At 41.1% G+C, this 18822-nt stretch overlaps 1 protein-coding gene across 8 annotated transcripts in view; it reads left to right on the top strand.

Moving 5' to 3' along the window:
* Positions 1-15877, top strand: part of LOC129251263 (uncharacterized) — an 84699-nt gene extending 68822 nt beyond the window's left edge. For 7 of the 8 annotated variants that reach the window (XM_054890631.1, XM_054890627.1, XM_054890629.1 and 4 more), the window contains one exon: positions 15467-15876. In XM_054890631.1, coding sequence (XP_054746606.1) covers positions 15467-15726 — 260 coding nt within the window. In that variant the 3' untranslated portion in view covers positions 15727-15876. Of the gene's footprint in view, positions 1-15466 lie in introns of all 8 variants that reach the window. The other variant, XM_054890632.1, reaches the window with a different exon arrangement.
* The last annotated feature ends 2945 nt before the right edge of the window (positions 15878-18822 follow it).

Here is an 18822-nt window from a genome sequence, read left to right as displayed (position 1 = left end):
CGAGCAAATTAAGAACTAACTGAGGGAAAACAAACTGTAATTTTTTACCCATGACTTAAAGAGTGATGGTGCATTCAAAGCGGTAATATAAGTGCCGAAAACGTCAAAACCGAGTTAACTCCTCTCGGAATCAAATGCCAAGAAGGGAAAGCTGTCAGAATTACAATGATAACTATACTGATACTATATACGCTGTATATTTGGAAAATGGGACAGTGAGTCCTCATGATCCTCGTCAAAATGAAAAGTCTCTATATCAAACCATTATACGTTGGGACTACCAGCGAAAAAAACCAACCAACACAATGCCGAAATTGTCAAATGTTGCTTCATTTCAAAGTGTTTAAATTGCTCCGGTAAACACAAAACCACAGACTGTACAGTAGTGCACAACAGCATTAGCAGCCGAAATTGCGCAAATCGAGCTGCATATATGCAAGTCAAACAAAAAATCCTGTCCAATTTAGATTCCAGTTAAACGATGAACAGTTTTCGAAGCTAAACGCGCAAAGATTGCAGCTCAGTCAAAGGCTGCCGACCCCAGCAAAATTATGATCTTTAGTCCTTGCTATTCTGGAGGTTCGCCAACAAATGATCTGCGTAAATTAAAAAAAAAAACATTTAAGACTCCTTTTTAATGTTAAAGAAAGTGTAGTACACTGTGTTAATTTCAATAGTAAACATCGGGTTGTATGAGAGCAAATGCTTGGGGAAATAGACTCAAAGAACTCACAAAATTTTTTCCAATTACCATTTCTTATTCAGCTAATAGTATCATTTCATCTGCGACAAAATCTTCACCGTCAAATCTAACTATCGTACTGACTACCACTGCAACTCATATACAACAATATATTTATCTGTTGTTGATTCGCTGGGGCGTCCAGAGCGCGTGTCATCATTCACATCTTCTCGACCTTCTGTGAAAAGTTTGTACCACTTATAAAAATTTTTTTGACTCAAAGTACTCTCAGTGTATGACACTGTAAGCATTTCAAGGGTTTTTGAGCCCTTAATTCCATTTTTTACACAATTTGATGCAACTTCTTTGATCCATTTTTTTCGATAGCAGAAAATCGTCGAACACGCAAAGTACTTGTCTTAAATATGCCTCTCACAAACAAACTAAACATGCTATATTGATGAAACCTAGAACATATCTTCGAGACGCGTGTACCAACAAAAAAAAAAAAATAATCGAAAGTCGAATGTACGTAGCCACGAATTTTGAAACATTAACCTTATTTTTTGAACACACCTCGTATCTCAGCTAATAGCTATTAATGAATTAAATTCTGATCATTTGCTTGTCAAATTGAATCTGAAGATATATGATCTATATATTTCTAATTTAAAGTGCAGTAAGAATATTAGTCCCTAAGAAAACACCAAAGATTAATATTGTTAAACTGCTACATAATATATTTACTTTAATTAAAATTAGAAATTACTTTCGAAGGCAATGGAGCCACTATCGGCAACAGGAAGATCAGTTAGAGATATTTAGGTTGTCTGGCCATATACAGAAAGAAATCTTCCAGCATAGGAACAAAGAATGGAATAAGAGGATAGGTGAACTTGATACAAGAAAAGGCCTTTCCGGAATATATTCAAAGTTTTAAAAAGAGGCATGTACAATGTCCCGCTCTCTTTGGTCAAAACAAAACTATTGTGCTAAGCTACGAAAAACCAGAGGGGTTTGCTCACACATTTCAAAATAATCACAAAGTTTCGGAGCACTTAAGCTCTAAATTTTATGAAGATACGCTAAATGAAAAAAGTAATATAAGGAATATAATGCTTAAGAATTTGCCTAAATAACAGTTATTTTCTTTTGATTTATTATCAATTCATGTCTTAAGCTTCAGTATTTTCCGGAGACATGAAAAACGGCAAAAGTAACTCCCATATCAAAACCCCAAATGAAATCGGAAGCTATTCACCAATAAGTAGTCTCGGTAAAATATGCGAGTAAATACTCAAAGATAAATTAACAGAATTTATTAATGAAAATAATGCTCTGCCTGCTTAAGGCAGGTACAACACACCAAGTCCAGAGAATTTGTAACCACATAAAGTTAAAGCCGACCGCTTGTGTCCTCTTCGACGTTGAAAAAGCCTTTGACTCCATTTGGCACAATGGGCTGATAATTAAACTCATAGATTTAAAATTTCCTATCAGACTTTTTAAGACTGTTCAAAACTTTCTAAAAAATCGTTATATCTGTGTCTGTATAAATAAATAATTTTCAGACCGAACGGAAATTCCAGCTGGGGTCCCTCAAGGATCAGTATTAGGACCTATCTTGTTCAATATTTATGTATCTGACGTACCTAAGTTTAACAACTGTCATTACGCTTTGTATGCTGATGATATCGGTATTTTTTATTTGCACAAGTCTGCTCATGATATCAAGAATAATATGCAAAGTGCGCTGAATCATGTCGCAAATTATTTTCACAGATGGAAAATAGAACATAATGTTAAAGACGCTACAAATACGACAAAATAAGCTTCTGAGAATGATACTTAATTTACCGCGGGATTATTCCACACCGACGAAACAAAATAGAAATGATATTCTCACGAATCAAAAATTTGAAATTATAAGTTTAAGATAAAATGTATTATAGTTATTCTAATAACCCATTAATATGAGATCTGCTTGAGCATGCTAAAGTTACCAAATATCTGTACTGTAAATGTACATAATTTCCTTTTCTTCGGGAGCAACCTCGAGGATATTTATTTATTCATTTATTAAGGAGTAAAACGTGCATTACAAAAATTTGTACCCGCCACCTAAAAATACCCCCAATAAAAACACGAACAAAACGCCGGATGAGAACTTCCCATACTGATGACATCTCCTCCAAACGAACTAAGGACTACAATTTGAGGGCATACACCTGAAATGTCCGGTCTCTCAATGGGAAAGGTGTCTCTGCCCGACTGGTTGATGCCCTCATGAAAGTAAAGGCTGACATCACTGCCATTCAAGAGATGCTATGGACGGGGATGTGCAAGAAGAGCATTAGGCCTTACGACATCTACTACAGCTGCCATGCAAAGGAGCGCAGATTCGGTGTTGGATTTGATGTGGGAGAGAGACCTCGGTGAAAGAGAGTCTCGCAATAATTTGCATCAAAACGCGATTTTTTAACATCGCGCTCATTTGCGCCCACGCCCGAAGGAAGAAAAGGACGATGCAACAAAAATTCCTTCTATGAGCGCCTGGCCGCCACAACACGACACAAAGTCGTGCTGGGCGACTTCAATGCCAGGGTCAGCAGGAAGGGGATTTTTGGTCCCACAGTAGGAAAATTCACCTTGCACAACGAAACATCCGAAACAGAGGCTGATCTACTTCGTCGGGGCTCGAAACATGGAAGTCTACAGCACCAGATTCCAGCATAAAAAATACATCAAGCTACGTAAGGAAGACACGCTTCTAATGTTTTAAATGCACGATCCGAGGACCCAACATCGATTCGGATCATTACCTTGTTGGAGCTAAACTACGTACGCGCTTCTGTGCAGCAAAAAACGTACATCTGCACCTACGCAAAAAATGTTCGACATCGAAAAGCTGCAATCACATCACCCCTGCTCTCAGAGAGTACTGCCAAACAATACGGCATGCAAGAGCATGCAGACAAAGAAGAAATAGGATTCCGGCGAGACCAAATAGAGCCACGCTGCAATCGGGCGCAACGCGAGCCATGTGGGATCGGTATCGGAAGCTCAGATCGCAGGGGAAACGTATTATCAGAAAGAAGAAACGAGAAGCCGAAATACGTTACTGCGGATAGCTTGAAATGCTGCCCAACAGGGCTAAAGCCCGAGAATTCTACCAGAAAGTTCGGCGGCTTACAGAAGGTTTTAAGACCGGGCTGTTTTCCTGTAAAATCAAAAACGGCAATCTGGTGACTGACATCCAGAACATACTTAAATTATGGAGGGAACACTTCTCGGACCTGTAAAATAGTGAGAGCTGCGCATGTCACAAAGAATGTGAAGATCCCGATACCCAGATCGTTGACGATGGAACTGTCGTTCCGCTACGTGACCATGACGAGGAGAGAAAAGTGATAACGCGGCTAAAGAGCCACAAAGCCTCGGGCGCCGATGGACTGCCGGCTGAGCTATTCTAACATGGCGGCGAGGAGCTGGTAAAGTGTATGCATCAGCTTTTATGCTAAATATGGTGGGATGAAAGTATGCCTGCCGATTGGTATTCAATTGTGCTCTGCTCAATCCATAAAAAGGGTGGTCTCGCAATCAGTGCCAATTATCGCGAGATTAGCTTTCTAAATATCGCCTATAAGATACTAGCGAGCATATTGTGTGAAAGACTGAATCCCACCATCAACCAACTGATTGGACCTTATCAGTGTGGCTTTAAACCTAGAAAGTCCACAATTGACCACATATTCACAATACGCTATTTTTTGGAGAAAAAACCCATGAAAGAGAATCTTCTCGTCGACTTCAAAACTGCATTTCACAGTACGAAAAGGTTACCTATATGCCACGCGGTGTACGCGCCAAATATATATATATATATATATATAATGCCACGACGTCTGAATTAGGTAACCCCGAAAAACTAGTATCGCTATGCACGATGACGTTGCTCAACACCAGCAGCACCGACGGAATTGGGAAGGAACTCTCCGTGCCGCTTGATACCAGACGAGGTTTCAGACAGGGTGACTCGCTGTTATGTGACTTCTTCAACACGATGTTGGAGAGGATCGTGCGCGCCGCATAGCTTAATCGCTCAGACACAGTTTTTTATAAGAGCGCACAACTGTTGGCGTATGCCGATGATATTGATATCATCGACCTTAGCAACGGCGCCGTTAGTTCTGCCTATTCCAAACCAGATACAGAGGCAAAGCGATTGGGTCTGGCGGTGAACGAGGACGAAACAAAGTACCTCCTGTCATCAAACAAGCAGTCGGCGTACTCGCATATCGGCACCTACGTCACTGCTGATAGTTTAGATTTCAAGGTTTTAGAGACTTCGTTTATTTAGGAACCAGCATTAACCGAGATAGCAATGTCAGCCTGGAAATTCAACGTAGAATCTCTTTGGCCAACAAGTGCTACTTCAGACTAAGTAGGCAACTGAGTAGTAAAGTCCTCTCTTGACGAACAAAACTAACATTTTACAAGGCTCCCATCATGCCCGTCCTAAGAATCTGCGGAAGATTTTTGGACCTTTGCACGTTGGCAAGGGCGAATATCGCAGGCGATGGAACGATGAGCTGTAAGAGCTTTATGACGGTATAGACATAGCGCAGCGAATAAAGATCCAGCGGCTACGTTGGCTGGGTCGTGTCATCCGAATGGATACAAACGCTCCGACTTTGAAAGTATTCGATGCGGTACCAACTGGTGGTAGTAGAGGAACGCCTCCCCTGTGTTGGAAAGATCAGGTAGAGAAGGACGTGGCTTACCTTGATGTGTCCAAATGGCGCCGGTTTGCACGAGAAAGAAACGACTGACGCGTTTTGTAATACTCGGCCAAAATCGCGTAAGCCGTTATCGCGTCAATTAAGAAGAAGAATAAGAATAACCAAAAATAGTACCATGAGTGTGCTAAGTTACCCTTTGGGAGAGAACAAGATCCAGAAGTGAGAAAATAATTCGTACTCTAGAAAAAGTGCTGCTTCTAACCGAAAACTCAAACGTAACGCCGCACGCGAATTAAGCACAAAGTGGATCTAAAGGAAACCACAACTTGTTCAGTCTGCTCCTCAAATGCTACAACAACAACAACTGCATCAACAGAATTGCTGCTAGCGTCTCATCTGCCTGCCTCTAAGAAATCAGCAATAAAAGAGCGACCAATAACTAAAAGAGCATGAAACTCACCTACAACATCGACTTCCAGCAACAGGAAAATAAAATCAACACCAATCCTGCACCACAGTAAGCGGCTGAGTGGAACTGCTACAATTAGCAAACACAATTACAGATTTATATGTAAGTACTGACCAACTCACACAAAGAAAATTCCAGACTTCATCAATTTTTGCATAACCAAAAACATAAAGACAGAATCAAGTGGGAAGAATTCCGTCACCATATTGATGATCAACTTATACCAAATCTGATATTAAAACCCCAACTTGTCATTGACCGTGCCATTACCCATTTTAACGACGTAGTCCTAGATGCAAGGATCAGATCGGTATCAAAGAAAGAAAATAGATCAAATACAGCAGCAACTGACATTTCTATTAAGAAGCAAATTATTGATAAGAGCAAGTTAAGAAAAAGATGGGGAACAACTAGATGACCTAGCGACTAACAAAAACCAAACACAACTAAGAAAATTCTAAATAATACTTAAAACAAAAGAAATAACATTGAAATGGAAAGTTATTTGAAGAGCCTGAGTACCAATCAGGACAACAAACTTTTCTTGATGGAAATGTACTAAAAAATTAAAAGCCCAAATAAAGCATCAACCACCATTAAAAACAAGATGACAACTCATGGGGAAAGAAAAATAAAGAAAAGAGGAAAAGCCAAAACTTCGACCAACCAAACGCTAAATACCTGGGAATTGACTTGGACTCGAGACTAAATTGGAATTACCACATCAACCAAAAAGTCAAACAAATAAAGGACAGATACATGAGAAATGATGACATTCATGGGACTTTTAATATAGCAACAGTAGACGAAGATATCAAAAAGATAGCAACAAGACACTTGGATAAAATACACAAACACAATAATGCAGAAATCAACAAACTTCTAGCGCTAGAACATCTAGCGAACTAATGAATGCTATAAAATAATAAATATTATATGTAGAAAAAGTTAAACTGTTAATATATTATTTTTAAGTTGTAATTATGAAAACTGATTATTGTATTGAGTTTATTTAAACTACTTTCGCTTATTTTAAATTTATTGATTCTGGCACTGGCCATTAATAGCTTAATTGTTAAATAGCATTCTTAATGTCAATGACAGATGTATAAAATAAATAATAGAGTCTTTAGAAAATAACGAGTCATTTATTATTCCATTAACACTTGGAATAAGTCCATGGCTTTGTGTATGGCATTAACTTTCAGAGTTCATAGTTGTACAGTTGTTCTTTAATTAATTTCTTCTTATATATATATATATAATTGGCGCGTACACCATTTTTGGGTGTTTGGCCGAGCTCCTCCTCCTATTTGTGGTGTGCGTCTTGATGTTGTTCCACAAATGGAGGGACCTACAGTTTCAAGCCGACTCCGAACGGCAGATATTTTTATGAGGAGGGAGCTTTTTCATGGCAGAAATACACTCGGAGGTTTTTCATTACCTGCCGAGGGGCGACCGCTATTAGAAAAACAGTTTTCTATCATTCTTGCTGTGTTTCATGAACGGAGATTCGACCCCACGCTCTTCCGAATGGTGGTTGTTGATATTTTAACAGTAATGGTAGCCCCGCCAGTGTAGGGCATATCACCGGTCGTCTTCGTCTAGCTCATCTAGGGGTAGGCCCAGGAAACATGCTCTTTCGACAGGTTGGGTCCAGAGGGAGAGGGGTGTTAGATGAGTCGGTTTTAGGGGGCATGTGAAGAGGTGGTTAGTGTCGCTTACTGAGCAGTTTGTTATGCTCCTTTACTGGGAGCATTGTGCTTCGTTATGCAGGTGTTGAATGGGCGACATCAGAAGGCAACCGGTCGCTGTCCGAATGGCAGTATTTTGACATGTCTGTAGCTTTATCCACTGCATGTCACTAGTTCCAGGCGACCAGACAGGCGCAGCATAGTTCAGAACCGGCCGACCAATTGCCTTAAATGTCGAAAGCAACAGTTCTTTGTCTTGGCCCCAAGTGCTGCCGGCAAGCGATTTGAGGACCTTGTTGCGATTTTGGACTTTTGTGGCAATTGCGATTGTGTGCGCAGAGAGAGAGAGCAAGGTGTCAAAGGTTATACCCGAAATTTTGGGGTTGTTTACCGTCGGAATTGGTGTGTCGTCGACTTTATCCTTAAGGGACAGCTTGACCTCCTTTGTCCAGGTGGTAAAGAGGGTCGCCGTGGACTTGGTGGGGGAAAGTTGGAGATTCCTCGCAGTGAAAAAGCGAGAAAGGTCGGTGAGGTAGTTGTTCACTTTGGAACACAGGCCATCGATGTATTGCCCGACGCCATTATCGTACAGTCATCAGCGTATGAGATCAGGGAAACTCCTGCTGGTGGTTGGGGGAGCTTCGAGATATAGAAGTTGAACAGCAAGGGAGAAAGGACACCACCCTGCGGTACACCTTGTTTAATCTTCCTCTGCTTTGATGTTTGATCTCGAAAAATCACTGACGAGTGCCGACCGCTCAGATAGTTTGCGGACCAGCTCTTCAGCCCTGGCGGGAGTGTCGACTGATAAATATCATCTAGTAGCGTGGAATGGCTGACTGTGTCGAAAGCCTTCTTCAGGTCCAACGCTACTAGGACAGTCCTCTCGCAGGGGCGGTTTTGGTTAAGCCCGCGGTTTATCTGGGCGTTTATGGCGGTGAGTGCAGTGGTGGTGCTATGCACTCGTCGGAAGCCGTGCTGATGTTGGGCTGGGGCCAGGTGTTTCGTGAAGAGTGGGAGTAGGAGGGCTTCCAGTGTCTTCACTACTGGCGAAAGGAGAGTTATCGGCCGATAAGATTCCTCTTGGTTGGCGGGTTTCCCAGGTTTCAGTAGTGGGACCAAGGATAGATTGAAGACCCTTGTGAGAAATCCTACTCCCAAAGGTCCATGATGCTTCAGCATCAGCGCGTTTAGTCCGTCAGGGCCAACGGCTTTTGATGTTTTTGATTTGTTGATGGCCCCCTTAACCTCATCACCGGAGAAAGCAAGTGGCGCACTATCGTTCGACAGTTTGTGCAGCCTTCTGGTTACAGCTCTTCAGGTGCTCAACCCATTTAGACCGCTTGTGTTGATTTACCAGTTGCCGGATTTCCAAATTGAGATCCCTTATGCGAGGATCACCGGGATCGGCCTGGCGTAGGTGGTCACGCTCGTTTGCCAAGCTGGCTGCTTCGGCTGGGAAATGGGGACGAATGTCCTTAAAACTTTTAGCTGGAATGAAGCTAGCCGCAGCAGCTGTGAGCACCTTGCGGAATGCGCGTTCGCCTACGCGCACATCCGTGGGAATGGGAAGAGCGGCGAAGGTGTCCTCGGTGAATTCCGTGAAGCCGGCCCAATTCGCTTTTTTAAAGTTAAAATAGGACCGGTGATTCGCGGAAACAAAGTCGGTAGGTCTCTCAATCAAGACGATAATGGGCAAATGGTCCGATGCAAGCGATAGCATAGGCCGCCACGTTATGCTATTTATCAGACCCGCGCTAGCTATTGTTAGGTCAGGCGAGCTGCTGCAATTGCCCACTACCCTGGTGGGGGCGTCCTCGTTCCCAGTGCTGAATGCCGAATCGTCTATCTGCTCTACCATTTCCTGTCCCCTACGATCATTTGGCAGGGTTGAAGGCCAAAGATCGTGATGCGCATTGAAGTCACCTACAACCAATCGGTTTTCACCTCTGATGAGCGCACCTATATCATGGTGATATCCTGCCTAGCAGCAGGTGACAGGGGGTATATAGACGTTAAATATTTCGAGCTCGGAATCGTCTGACCGGACAGCTATTCCTTGATATTTTAAGGTGCTGTCCCTGCGGTCGATGCCTTCACCGATGAGACGATACTGCACTGTGTGGTGGACTATAAACGCTAGGCCACCACCATTGTCTCGCTCGCGATCGTGTCTGTGGACGTTATTGCCATCCCTGGTGATCAGAGAGGACTTAGCGTGCAGCTTGGTTTCCTGGACCGCAGCTATTTTGATACTGTGTCGGCTCATGAAGTCAACTATCTCGTCGACCTTGCTCGTGAGTCCGTTGCAGTTGAATTGTAGAAGTTTGAAGCTTCCCGGTAATGTCGTTGTAACTCGGGGGTTGAGGGACGCGTGGGGTTGTCTACGTTGGACCTGCTGAGCAATCCGCTGTGGTTGTTGCGACCTGATGGGGGTGAGCGGCCGCGCCTCAGGAGGCAGTAGCGGGTGCAAAGCTCTGCAACAGGGGGCAACGTAGACAGTTGTCCACTCACGGGTGGTGCGCAGGCCGGAACATCTCCGAAAGTGGCACCAGCCATTGCAAGAATTGTATTGGACTGATACCAGATTCTGAGGTATTACGGTCTGACACACGGAACAGACTGTGCGGGGGACCAGGAGCTGCTGGTTTGTCCCCGCACTGGGGTTTGAGCAGGAAGGAAGGGAATGGGTTAAGTCGGGAGAGTTGTGTTGCTCCGACAGGCTCCTTACCGTGGAGGTGTGGGTTGTGGTGGCGGTTGGTAGTGCCGGCCTATCAGGGGGAGTAGTAGCCATGGAGGCATCAGATGCCTGCTGGCGGGAGCAACACGTGGCCATATACCATGTGGATCACTCCCTATGTGTCTTAACACGTTCCCTGTCCGCTGAGCCACATATGGTTCAATAAACGTGCGACCGATATGCACTGATACGTTCCTGAGCCATATGTGCGTCAGGGGGTATATGAACCAAATGTGTTTCATGAACGTGCAGAAGCAAAAATGTCCCTCTACGCTCATGGACCATATGTGTTCAGGTAATTAGAAATACCCTACATCCGTTTTTTTTTTAATTATTATTATTACTAAAGCTATCCTATGACTACAAAAAAAAAACAAATTATTCAAAAAACCCTGTTGGACTTGTCGGTCACTTTTGCATTTTTGTATTGGGACAGGGAACGTGTTAATGCCTGAACAGGTCTTAAGGTGGCTCCACCCGTTGCACTTGTTACACCTAACCGAGGTGGAGTTCGGGTGAAGCCGTTAATGGCAGACGCAGCTATAGAATACCTCTGGCCCAGGGTTGGATTCGATTCCAGCCCTGAGGAGAAGCATTTGGAGCTGCCAGGATTTGCTCCTGTGACGTAAGGGGTGGGGTGATATGCAGTTCACTGGACAGGTCTAGTATACTGGGGCGGCAGCCCTTGGTCGGGAAAAACCCGAGACGTTCCGTTAACGTAGAACCGGCTGCCATGGGAATGGTAGTCATTCACTGTTGTGGGAGGAGTGACATATGTACTAATTTGTTGTTTATTACTATATAAATTGTCAATTTTTATGCTTATTAAGGTATTTACTATTGTTCAACACTTCTGTTGTTTCTTCTTTTTGTGTATTAAAAAAAATTGTAATCTTACAAATTGAAAAAATTAAATTGATATTTGAAATAATAAAAATGTTTAGTCCACTTTCATACAGCAAACGTATAATATTGAAAATTTATTTTTATAAATGTTAACAAAGGAATATAATAGTGTGTACGTTTACGGTGCGCTTGCTCAGGGCTTGGGCGAAGACAAATCGACACAGCACTTGCTTCGTATCGTTTATTAACACCATCAGAGCTCCCAAAAATGATGGGCAGAAGTTACTGAATTATTGTCTATGGCCTAGCCCGGTACAATTTTTGTAAATGAAATAAACATATCTTTGGATGTTAGTTATTCATGTTCACGTATTGGTAGACAATTAGTGCTTCTGGTAGAACCGACTGTTTACGCTTCTACAGCCCCTTGCTGTTTTAAGAAATCAAAATATCTTCAACCGCCCCTAACAGAAGTCAAAGGAACTGATAAATAATATGTTTCAGGATCAAGCGGATTTTGCAGTAATTGAAATAAGTTTGTTTTTTGAACAGTGTCGTCGTAACTTTCTCTCTTCCTTTAGAGCTGGACAAAACATTGACCCTTAAAGTGTAGCCTAACTATCTAGGGAAAGAAAGGAGTGCAGCATCAGCCGGAACGTTTGTATGCATTCAGCAACATGACGCAGCCATCGGAGCCGCTGGATCTTTATTCACTGCCCTATGTCTACATATGTATCTTGTCGTACAGCCCATACAGCTCATTCTTCTACGACCTACGACACTTGTCGTCGCCAACGGGCAAAGACCCAAAAATCTTCCGCAGAATATTTCTCTCAAGCACTCCAAGGGATGCTTCATCGGATATTGTCATCGTTCAAGCTTCTGCGCTATACGGTAGGACGGGGGCTTTATGAAGTATTAGTTTTGTTCAACGGGAGATGACTTTACTACTCAATTGCAAGTAGCAGTTGTTAGGAAGAAATATTCTAAGTTGATGGTGTTAATGCTGGTTCCTAGATGAACTGAGTTTCTTAAAACCTCGAAATCATGACTGTCAATAATGGCGTGGTTACCGATACGCCATTGGGCCGACTGTTTGATTGATAACACGAGGTAATTCTTTTTGTTGTCGTTCTCCACCAACCCCATCCATTTCGCTTCTGTATACAGTTTAGAAAAGGCAGAAATAACAACGAGGTTGTTAAGGCCGAAGATGTCAATATCGTCATATCTCCTATGCCACATCCCTGAGCGATTAAGTTCTGCGGTTCACACGATTTTTCCAGTACCAGGTTAAGGAAGGCACTCGACAACGAGTCACCCTGCCTGAAACCTCGTTTGGTGTTCTGACGGTGCTACTGGTATTGAGCAACGCCATTTTGCATAGCAATAATAGTTTAGCGGGGATACAAAATTCAGACCTCCTTTTCTACTGTCGAACGCTGCTTTATAACCGACAAAGAGATAGTATGTGTCGATTCTCCTTTCATGGGTATTTTCCAAGACTTTGCATATTAAGAATATCTTGGCAATTGTTGAATCCGGTTCCAGCCCTACACTTATAAGGTCCAATCAGTTGGTTGATGATGAGCTCGCCTTTCACACAATACGCTCGCTAAAATCTTATACACGGTATTTAGAAAACTAATCTCGTTTCTTATAACAACCATCTGCAGTTCGAACTCGGCTCAATACTGTAGGTCCTTACATCTGTTTAAAAACATCAAGATGCACACCATAAATTGGAGGAGGCACACTCAACATGGGGTGTAAGCGCTAACTACATACTTATAGTATACTGTATGGCCTCGCTTCATGCGGTGGATTCTATATTACAGAAATGCGCATATTGAAACTTTGCATTAAAAAATACTTTACTTCCCTTGAAAAAGTAAGGTTGTGTTCTGTAATTCTCTAAAAGCGCATCAAACCAAAACAACGAGTTAAAATTAACTTAAAACAGCATAAAAAAATTAGCAGAAATTAAAAGAAATTGGCTGCTTAAAAAAATACTTCGCATGCCTTAAAGGAATTAATATAATAGCTTAAACTAAACTGATATACAAACATAATTAATTTAATTTCATTGAAAAGTAATATAGTTTTACATTTTTTAATCATTATCACTATCTGTTAATGTTTGCACAGTTTGTAAAGTGGTTCCAAATAACCTTCACCATCAGAAAAGACTGTCAATAGATATTTGCGGTAAAGGCGATGTATTAATGGATGAGCGAACGCAAAATAGTGCGAGCTTTCAGCGTTCCACGATTTTTAGAGACTGTCTATTCTCGGGTTTCCTAGACAAGCTCATATTTATGTATGTTTGTCCAAGAAATTTTTGTATAAAATATTGTACTAACCGCACAACTTCCAAATTTCATAAAAATAATCCGCATAAAACTAGACTTTACAGTATACAGTGTACAATATAATATTGCGGTAATTGTCAGGATCCCTTGTCTTATGGATTGGACAGAGCGCAATTAAATTCCAATCGGCAGGCATGCTTTCATTCGACCATATTTTGCATAGGAGCTGATGTATGCACCTTACCAGCTCCTCGACGCCATATTTAATTTGCTCATGTGACTCCGTGAATTTTGTAGTTCTTTAGGCGCGCTTTCGCTTTTCTCACCTCGTCATGGTCGGGTAGCGGAACGACAGATCCATCTTCAACGATTGGGGTATCGGGATCTTCACATTCTCTGTGATATGCGCAGCTCTCACTATTTACAGGTCCGAAAAGTGTTCCCTCCGTAATTTAAGTATGTTCTGGATGTCAGTCACCAGATTGCCGTTTTTGATTTTACAGGAAAACAGCCCGGTCTTAAAACCTTCTGTAAGCCGCCGAACTTTCTGGTAGAATTCTCGGGCTTTAGCCCTGTTGGGCAGCATTTCAAGCTATCCGCAGTAACGTATTTCGGCCTCTCGTTTCTTCTTTCTGATAATACGTTTCCCTTGCGTTCTGAGCTTCCGATACCGATCCCACATGGCTCGCGTTGCGCCCGATTGCAGCGTGGCTCTATTTGGTCTCGCCGGAATCCTATTTCTGCTTTGTCTGCATGCTCTTGCATGCCGTATTGTTTGGCAGTAATCTCTGAGACCAGGGGTGATGTGATTGCAGCATTTTGATGTCGAACATTCTTTGCGTAGGTGCAGATGTACGTTTTTTGCTGCACAGAAGCGCGTACGTAGTTTAGCTCCAACAAGGTAATGATCGGAATCGATGTTGGGTCCTCGAATCGTGCATTTAAAACATTAGAAGCGGGTCTTGCTTACGTCGCTTGATGTTTTTTTCGAGCCCCGACAAAGTAGATCAGTCTCTTTCCGGTACCGGATGTTTCGTTGTGCAAGCTGAATTTTCCGACTGTGGGACCAAAAATTCCCTTCTTGCCCACCCTGGTGTTGAAGTCGTCAAGCAGGATTTTTATGTCGGGGCGGGGGCAGCGCTCATAGGAACGTTCCAGGCGCTCATAGAAGGAATCTTTGGTCACATCGTTCTTTTCTTCCATCGGGGCGTGAGCGAGATGTTAAAAAATCGCGTTTTGATGCAAATTATTGCGAGACGCTCTTTCACCGGAGTGAACGGCAGTACTTGATGACGAGGTCTCTCTCCCACAACAAATCCAACACCGAATTTGTGCTCCTTTACGAGGAGGGACAAACGACAACGGATAACCAGATATCCCATTTGTTTCGAGAACAGATGTTCGGAAACTACTCAGAGGATACTTCAACGGAGCCCTAAAGTGGTTTGCTGCTTGAACCGTATGCAAAAGAATCGACCTGGCAACTCCAAAGTGAATAGAGATCAGGGACTTTCCCACTAAGAGTGCTCATTAATTACAAACATAAAAAAAAGGAGATATCTTTTTTTAATTGAAACTCCTTTTTTCTGAAAGGAAAAGCAATACAAAGTACAGGCGATAGCCATTGATGTTGTGAAGAACATATTAAAATTTGAGACAATAATGAATAGTTTTTTTTTTTTTTTTGACAACACCATCCCGAAGGAAGTAGTTTCGAGATAAATGAATTTAAAGTTTGAGGCACAGTAGCGCGCGGACCGCTCTCTACCCAGTTAATGGGCTATAGCTATAATATTGAGAATTTCCGCATGAAAAATTCACAGTATATAGGGCCAACATTTCAAAAGGATTACACTTAAAAAATAGATGTCTCAAGTCGAGGTCACAAATAAGAACCAATCTACTAGCGTAAAATTTTAAGAAACTCTCTGTCTTCCAAAAATAACAATTTTATACTTTTTTGTTCTTCCTTTGAAAATAGGTGCAGATGCAAATGGACACAGTCATAGCAGTTGCATCAGCTCAGATAATCATGACCACGACGGCAAGTTGTTTTTACTGAAAGGAGCGCAAAATGTGTATACAACCGAGGCGGCGATAAATGCTTCCAACAGCCAACACCGGCACCAGCACCACGAAATCAGCTATAATGATGATGGAAATGGCAATTTCGAGCGCGAATTGAAAATCTTGCGGCAAGCATCATTGAAGCTAATACAAAATAACAACAAAGATAATTAAATTATTTGTTCTTGATTTTTAATACTTAATTTGTATACTACATATTATAGGTATTTTAATTGAGTTTTTATGTGTACATTTATCTTGTGTCTACATATAAATTGTTAAGAAATTCATATTGAAAATGAACGGTGCGTCAGTTGATACGATCTTATAAGAGTAACTTGTAAATGAAAACTCATGGGGACAATAATTCAGAGGTGGGGTGGGGAGAAAACCGCCGGCTTTCGGCGATTTTGAAGGAATCATCTGATTGGCTGACGTCACATGGGTCATGGCAGCAGTTTGTTTACAAAAAACTGAAATTATGTTAAGGATATACGAAAAAAATCAACACAGTCTCTGCTCATAGTACATCGTTAACGTCTAAAGCAAGAATGATAGAATACATGATTGCGTCTTCCAAATTTGTTGTGACGTCATCAATGAAGAATATACAAACAAAGTGAAGTGAAACTACTTGCTTGTGGAAACCAAAATCAGCCAGTTCTAGTATTCTGCATGGTCAAAAAAATTCAGAAGTAGGGGCCAGTATCATACCGTTAACGTTAAGATTGTGTTCGTGATATAGGAAAAAATCAGCGCAATCTGCACCCAGGGTGAAAAGTCATCGTGTAAATTGACTCTCTGTTATTCTATCCGTGTTCTATAGATAACTATTTTTTTATTTTAGGCAATATGAAGTGCACGCTTATAAACATTTCGACGAATTATGAGATTATGACGACGAATAAAAATTTTAATTTAAAAATAGCATTGAAATTGACAGGTAGTTTTGATACTGGATTTCAAATTGGCCTTCTAAATGCGAGAAGTTTAAATAATTGAGTAGGAAAGACAAGTTTTCACGAGGAGCTATAGGAACAAATAATGATCTTTTTGCTCGTGTACGCAAAGATTAAGCAACATACAGTGCTATGGCTCTATTAAAAATGTGGGCAATAACAGAAAAATAGATTTTAAAAAATTTTTCCTAAGCAAAAAACCCGTGGGTGGGACTTGTTTTTTTCGTGGCTTTTATATTTTCAACGAAATTAAAACTATTTGGAAGATTAAACATTGTTCTTCCTGAAATATTTCAATAAAACCAATTTTTCTTTATTTGGGAGAACCAAAATTGCAATTTTCTCCGCTCAGAAAGTACTGTGCAATGTAGCCAATCAAGAGTCGTGTCCATTAGACCGGAGTGAAATACGTAAATTTTTTCAAATCATATCGTAATAGCAGGGAAAAGTTGCTACATATCAATACAAATTCAGGAAAAAAAAGAAATTTCAAATCGGTTAATATCTTCCGTTCGCGCATTGCATTTAAAATTTACAAATTTTATCCCAAATCTTGCTGATTTACGAAAACTTGTAGAAGTTGTAAATGATTAAAGATCGAGCTCACTTTTTATACATAGCACTTTCAGCATTGAGTAGTAGATTTTTATTTTTCTAATATATCCATTTCTGTGGTTCTAAGCGACACAACCTTCACCAATTTTACACCAAATCTACTAAGGAAGCCTATGCCAAATGAGGCTTGCGTGAAAGCGGCTTACGGCTACTATAACACGTCTGTGCTTTAGATCGTCTTCCACTTGGTTACTTGTATTCCATCGTCTTTCTTTTCATTTTGCTTTTGATTCTGCCATACCGATAAACGAAGTGCACAGAAGAGCTAGTACTCTCTGGTCATTACCAGTTCTGCTTTCACTCTTGTCGAACAGCGCTGTTTGGTCAAAAAAATGTCTATTCGATGTTCTTTTGAATTACATAGTTTACACAATTACTTAACATTAAATCGCTTCAAACATTTTAATCATGTCTCTTACTCCTAAGGACATACACTGCACATTTTTTGGTCCACCTAAACCACTGCTGTCATCGGTCCTTGCCACTAATACCGACATTATACAATGTTGGCAAGAAGTGAGGTACAAAATGACAGTAGAATCTTCTGCTGCCAGTTCTGGTCAGAAGTTAAGCTTCACAGTTGTAGCAGATACTGTAGCTCATAAGACTGAGTCCCTTTATTCTATGGCTTCGATTCCAATAGTTTCCCACACAAAAGTTGTACAAAAGATCAAACATCTACATGATCGATACTACACTCTTCGTAAATCTTATTCAAGGGACAAAGACACACCTGAGAAACAAAAGAAGTACAATGATTTTATTGAACAATCTTCAAGTACATTATTTGACATTTCGTCCTGCAAGTGCGAGATGACACTCAATTGCTTTTGTCAAAGAAGCTTTGACAAGAGTATTTGTCCAAGGCCGGTAACTATCAACTGCACATGCCCTAAAGATAGAAAGATACCTCCATTAGAAATCAATTTTTTATATGCTCAAAGATATCTCGGACAAGGTAAGATTGGGACAGGAGATACCAATAAAAAATCAGAAGCTTACATTAAAGTTGCAGAGAAAAGCTCGTCACTTAAGTCAGACCAACTTACCTGGACCTTCTTGTAGTAGCATTGATTCTGAAACAGAGATAACTCCTGAAGTTGACAATGATAAGAATGATCCCGATTCTCAGACCTCACGCTCTATTTCCTCTCAGTCAGCAAGTTCAAAAAATGCACAGATGCTCTTATCACTTCCAGCAACGGCTTGAACAAGTGATCGTTTTGGAGTATCTGATAGAGCAGCAGCATCTATTGTGTCTAGTGCATTTAAAGACGTTGGTCTTATAACGGACAAAAATACTTCTTTTGTTGTTGATCGAAGCAAAATTAGAAGAGAAAAAGAAAAATGTAGACTAAAACTTATCGAATCGGGGAATGCAATAGAGCAATTAAAAGATCCGACGTGTGTGTATTTTGATGGCAGGATGGATGACACTTTAGTTTTAGTTGAAAAAGGAAACAAACGTTATCAATCTATAAAAAAAGAAGAGCACATTTCAGTAATAACATAACCAGGCTCAGAGTACTTTCGTCATTTAGTACTTACTTCAAAAAGTGGAAAGGACACAGCATACAGCATTCCAAATTATTTTGAAGAAAATGGTATAAATCAATCTAATGTTGTAGTGATTGGATGTGATGGTACGTCAACAAATACTGGGTGGAAGAATGGTGCAATAAAATTCATTGAAACG

The sequence above is a fragment of the Anastrepha obliqua genome, unplaced genomic scaffold (genome assembly GCF_027943255.1).
Source record: "Anastrepha obliqua isolate idAnaObli1 unplaced genomic scaffold, idAnaObli1_1.0 ptg000012l, whole genome shotgun sequence".
NCBI lineage: Eukaryota > Metazoa > Arthropoda > Insecta > Diptera > Tephritidae > Anastrepha > Anastrepha obliqua.
Note: the sequence above shows the minus strand (reverse complement) of the source record. Positions and strands in the feature narration are given on the sequence as shown.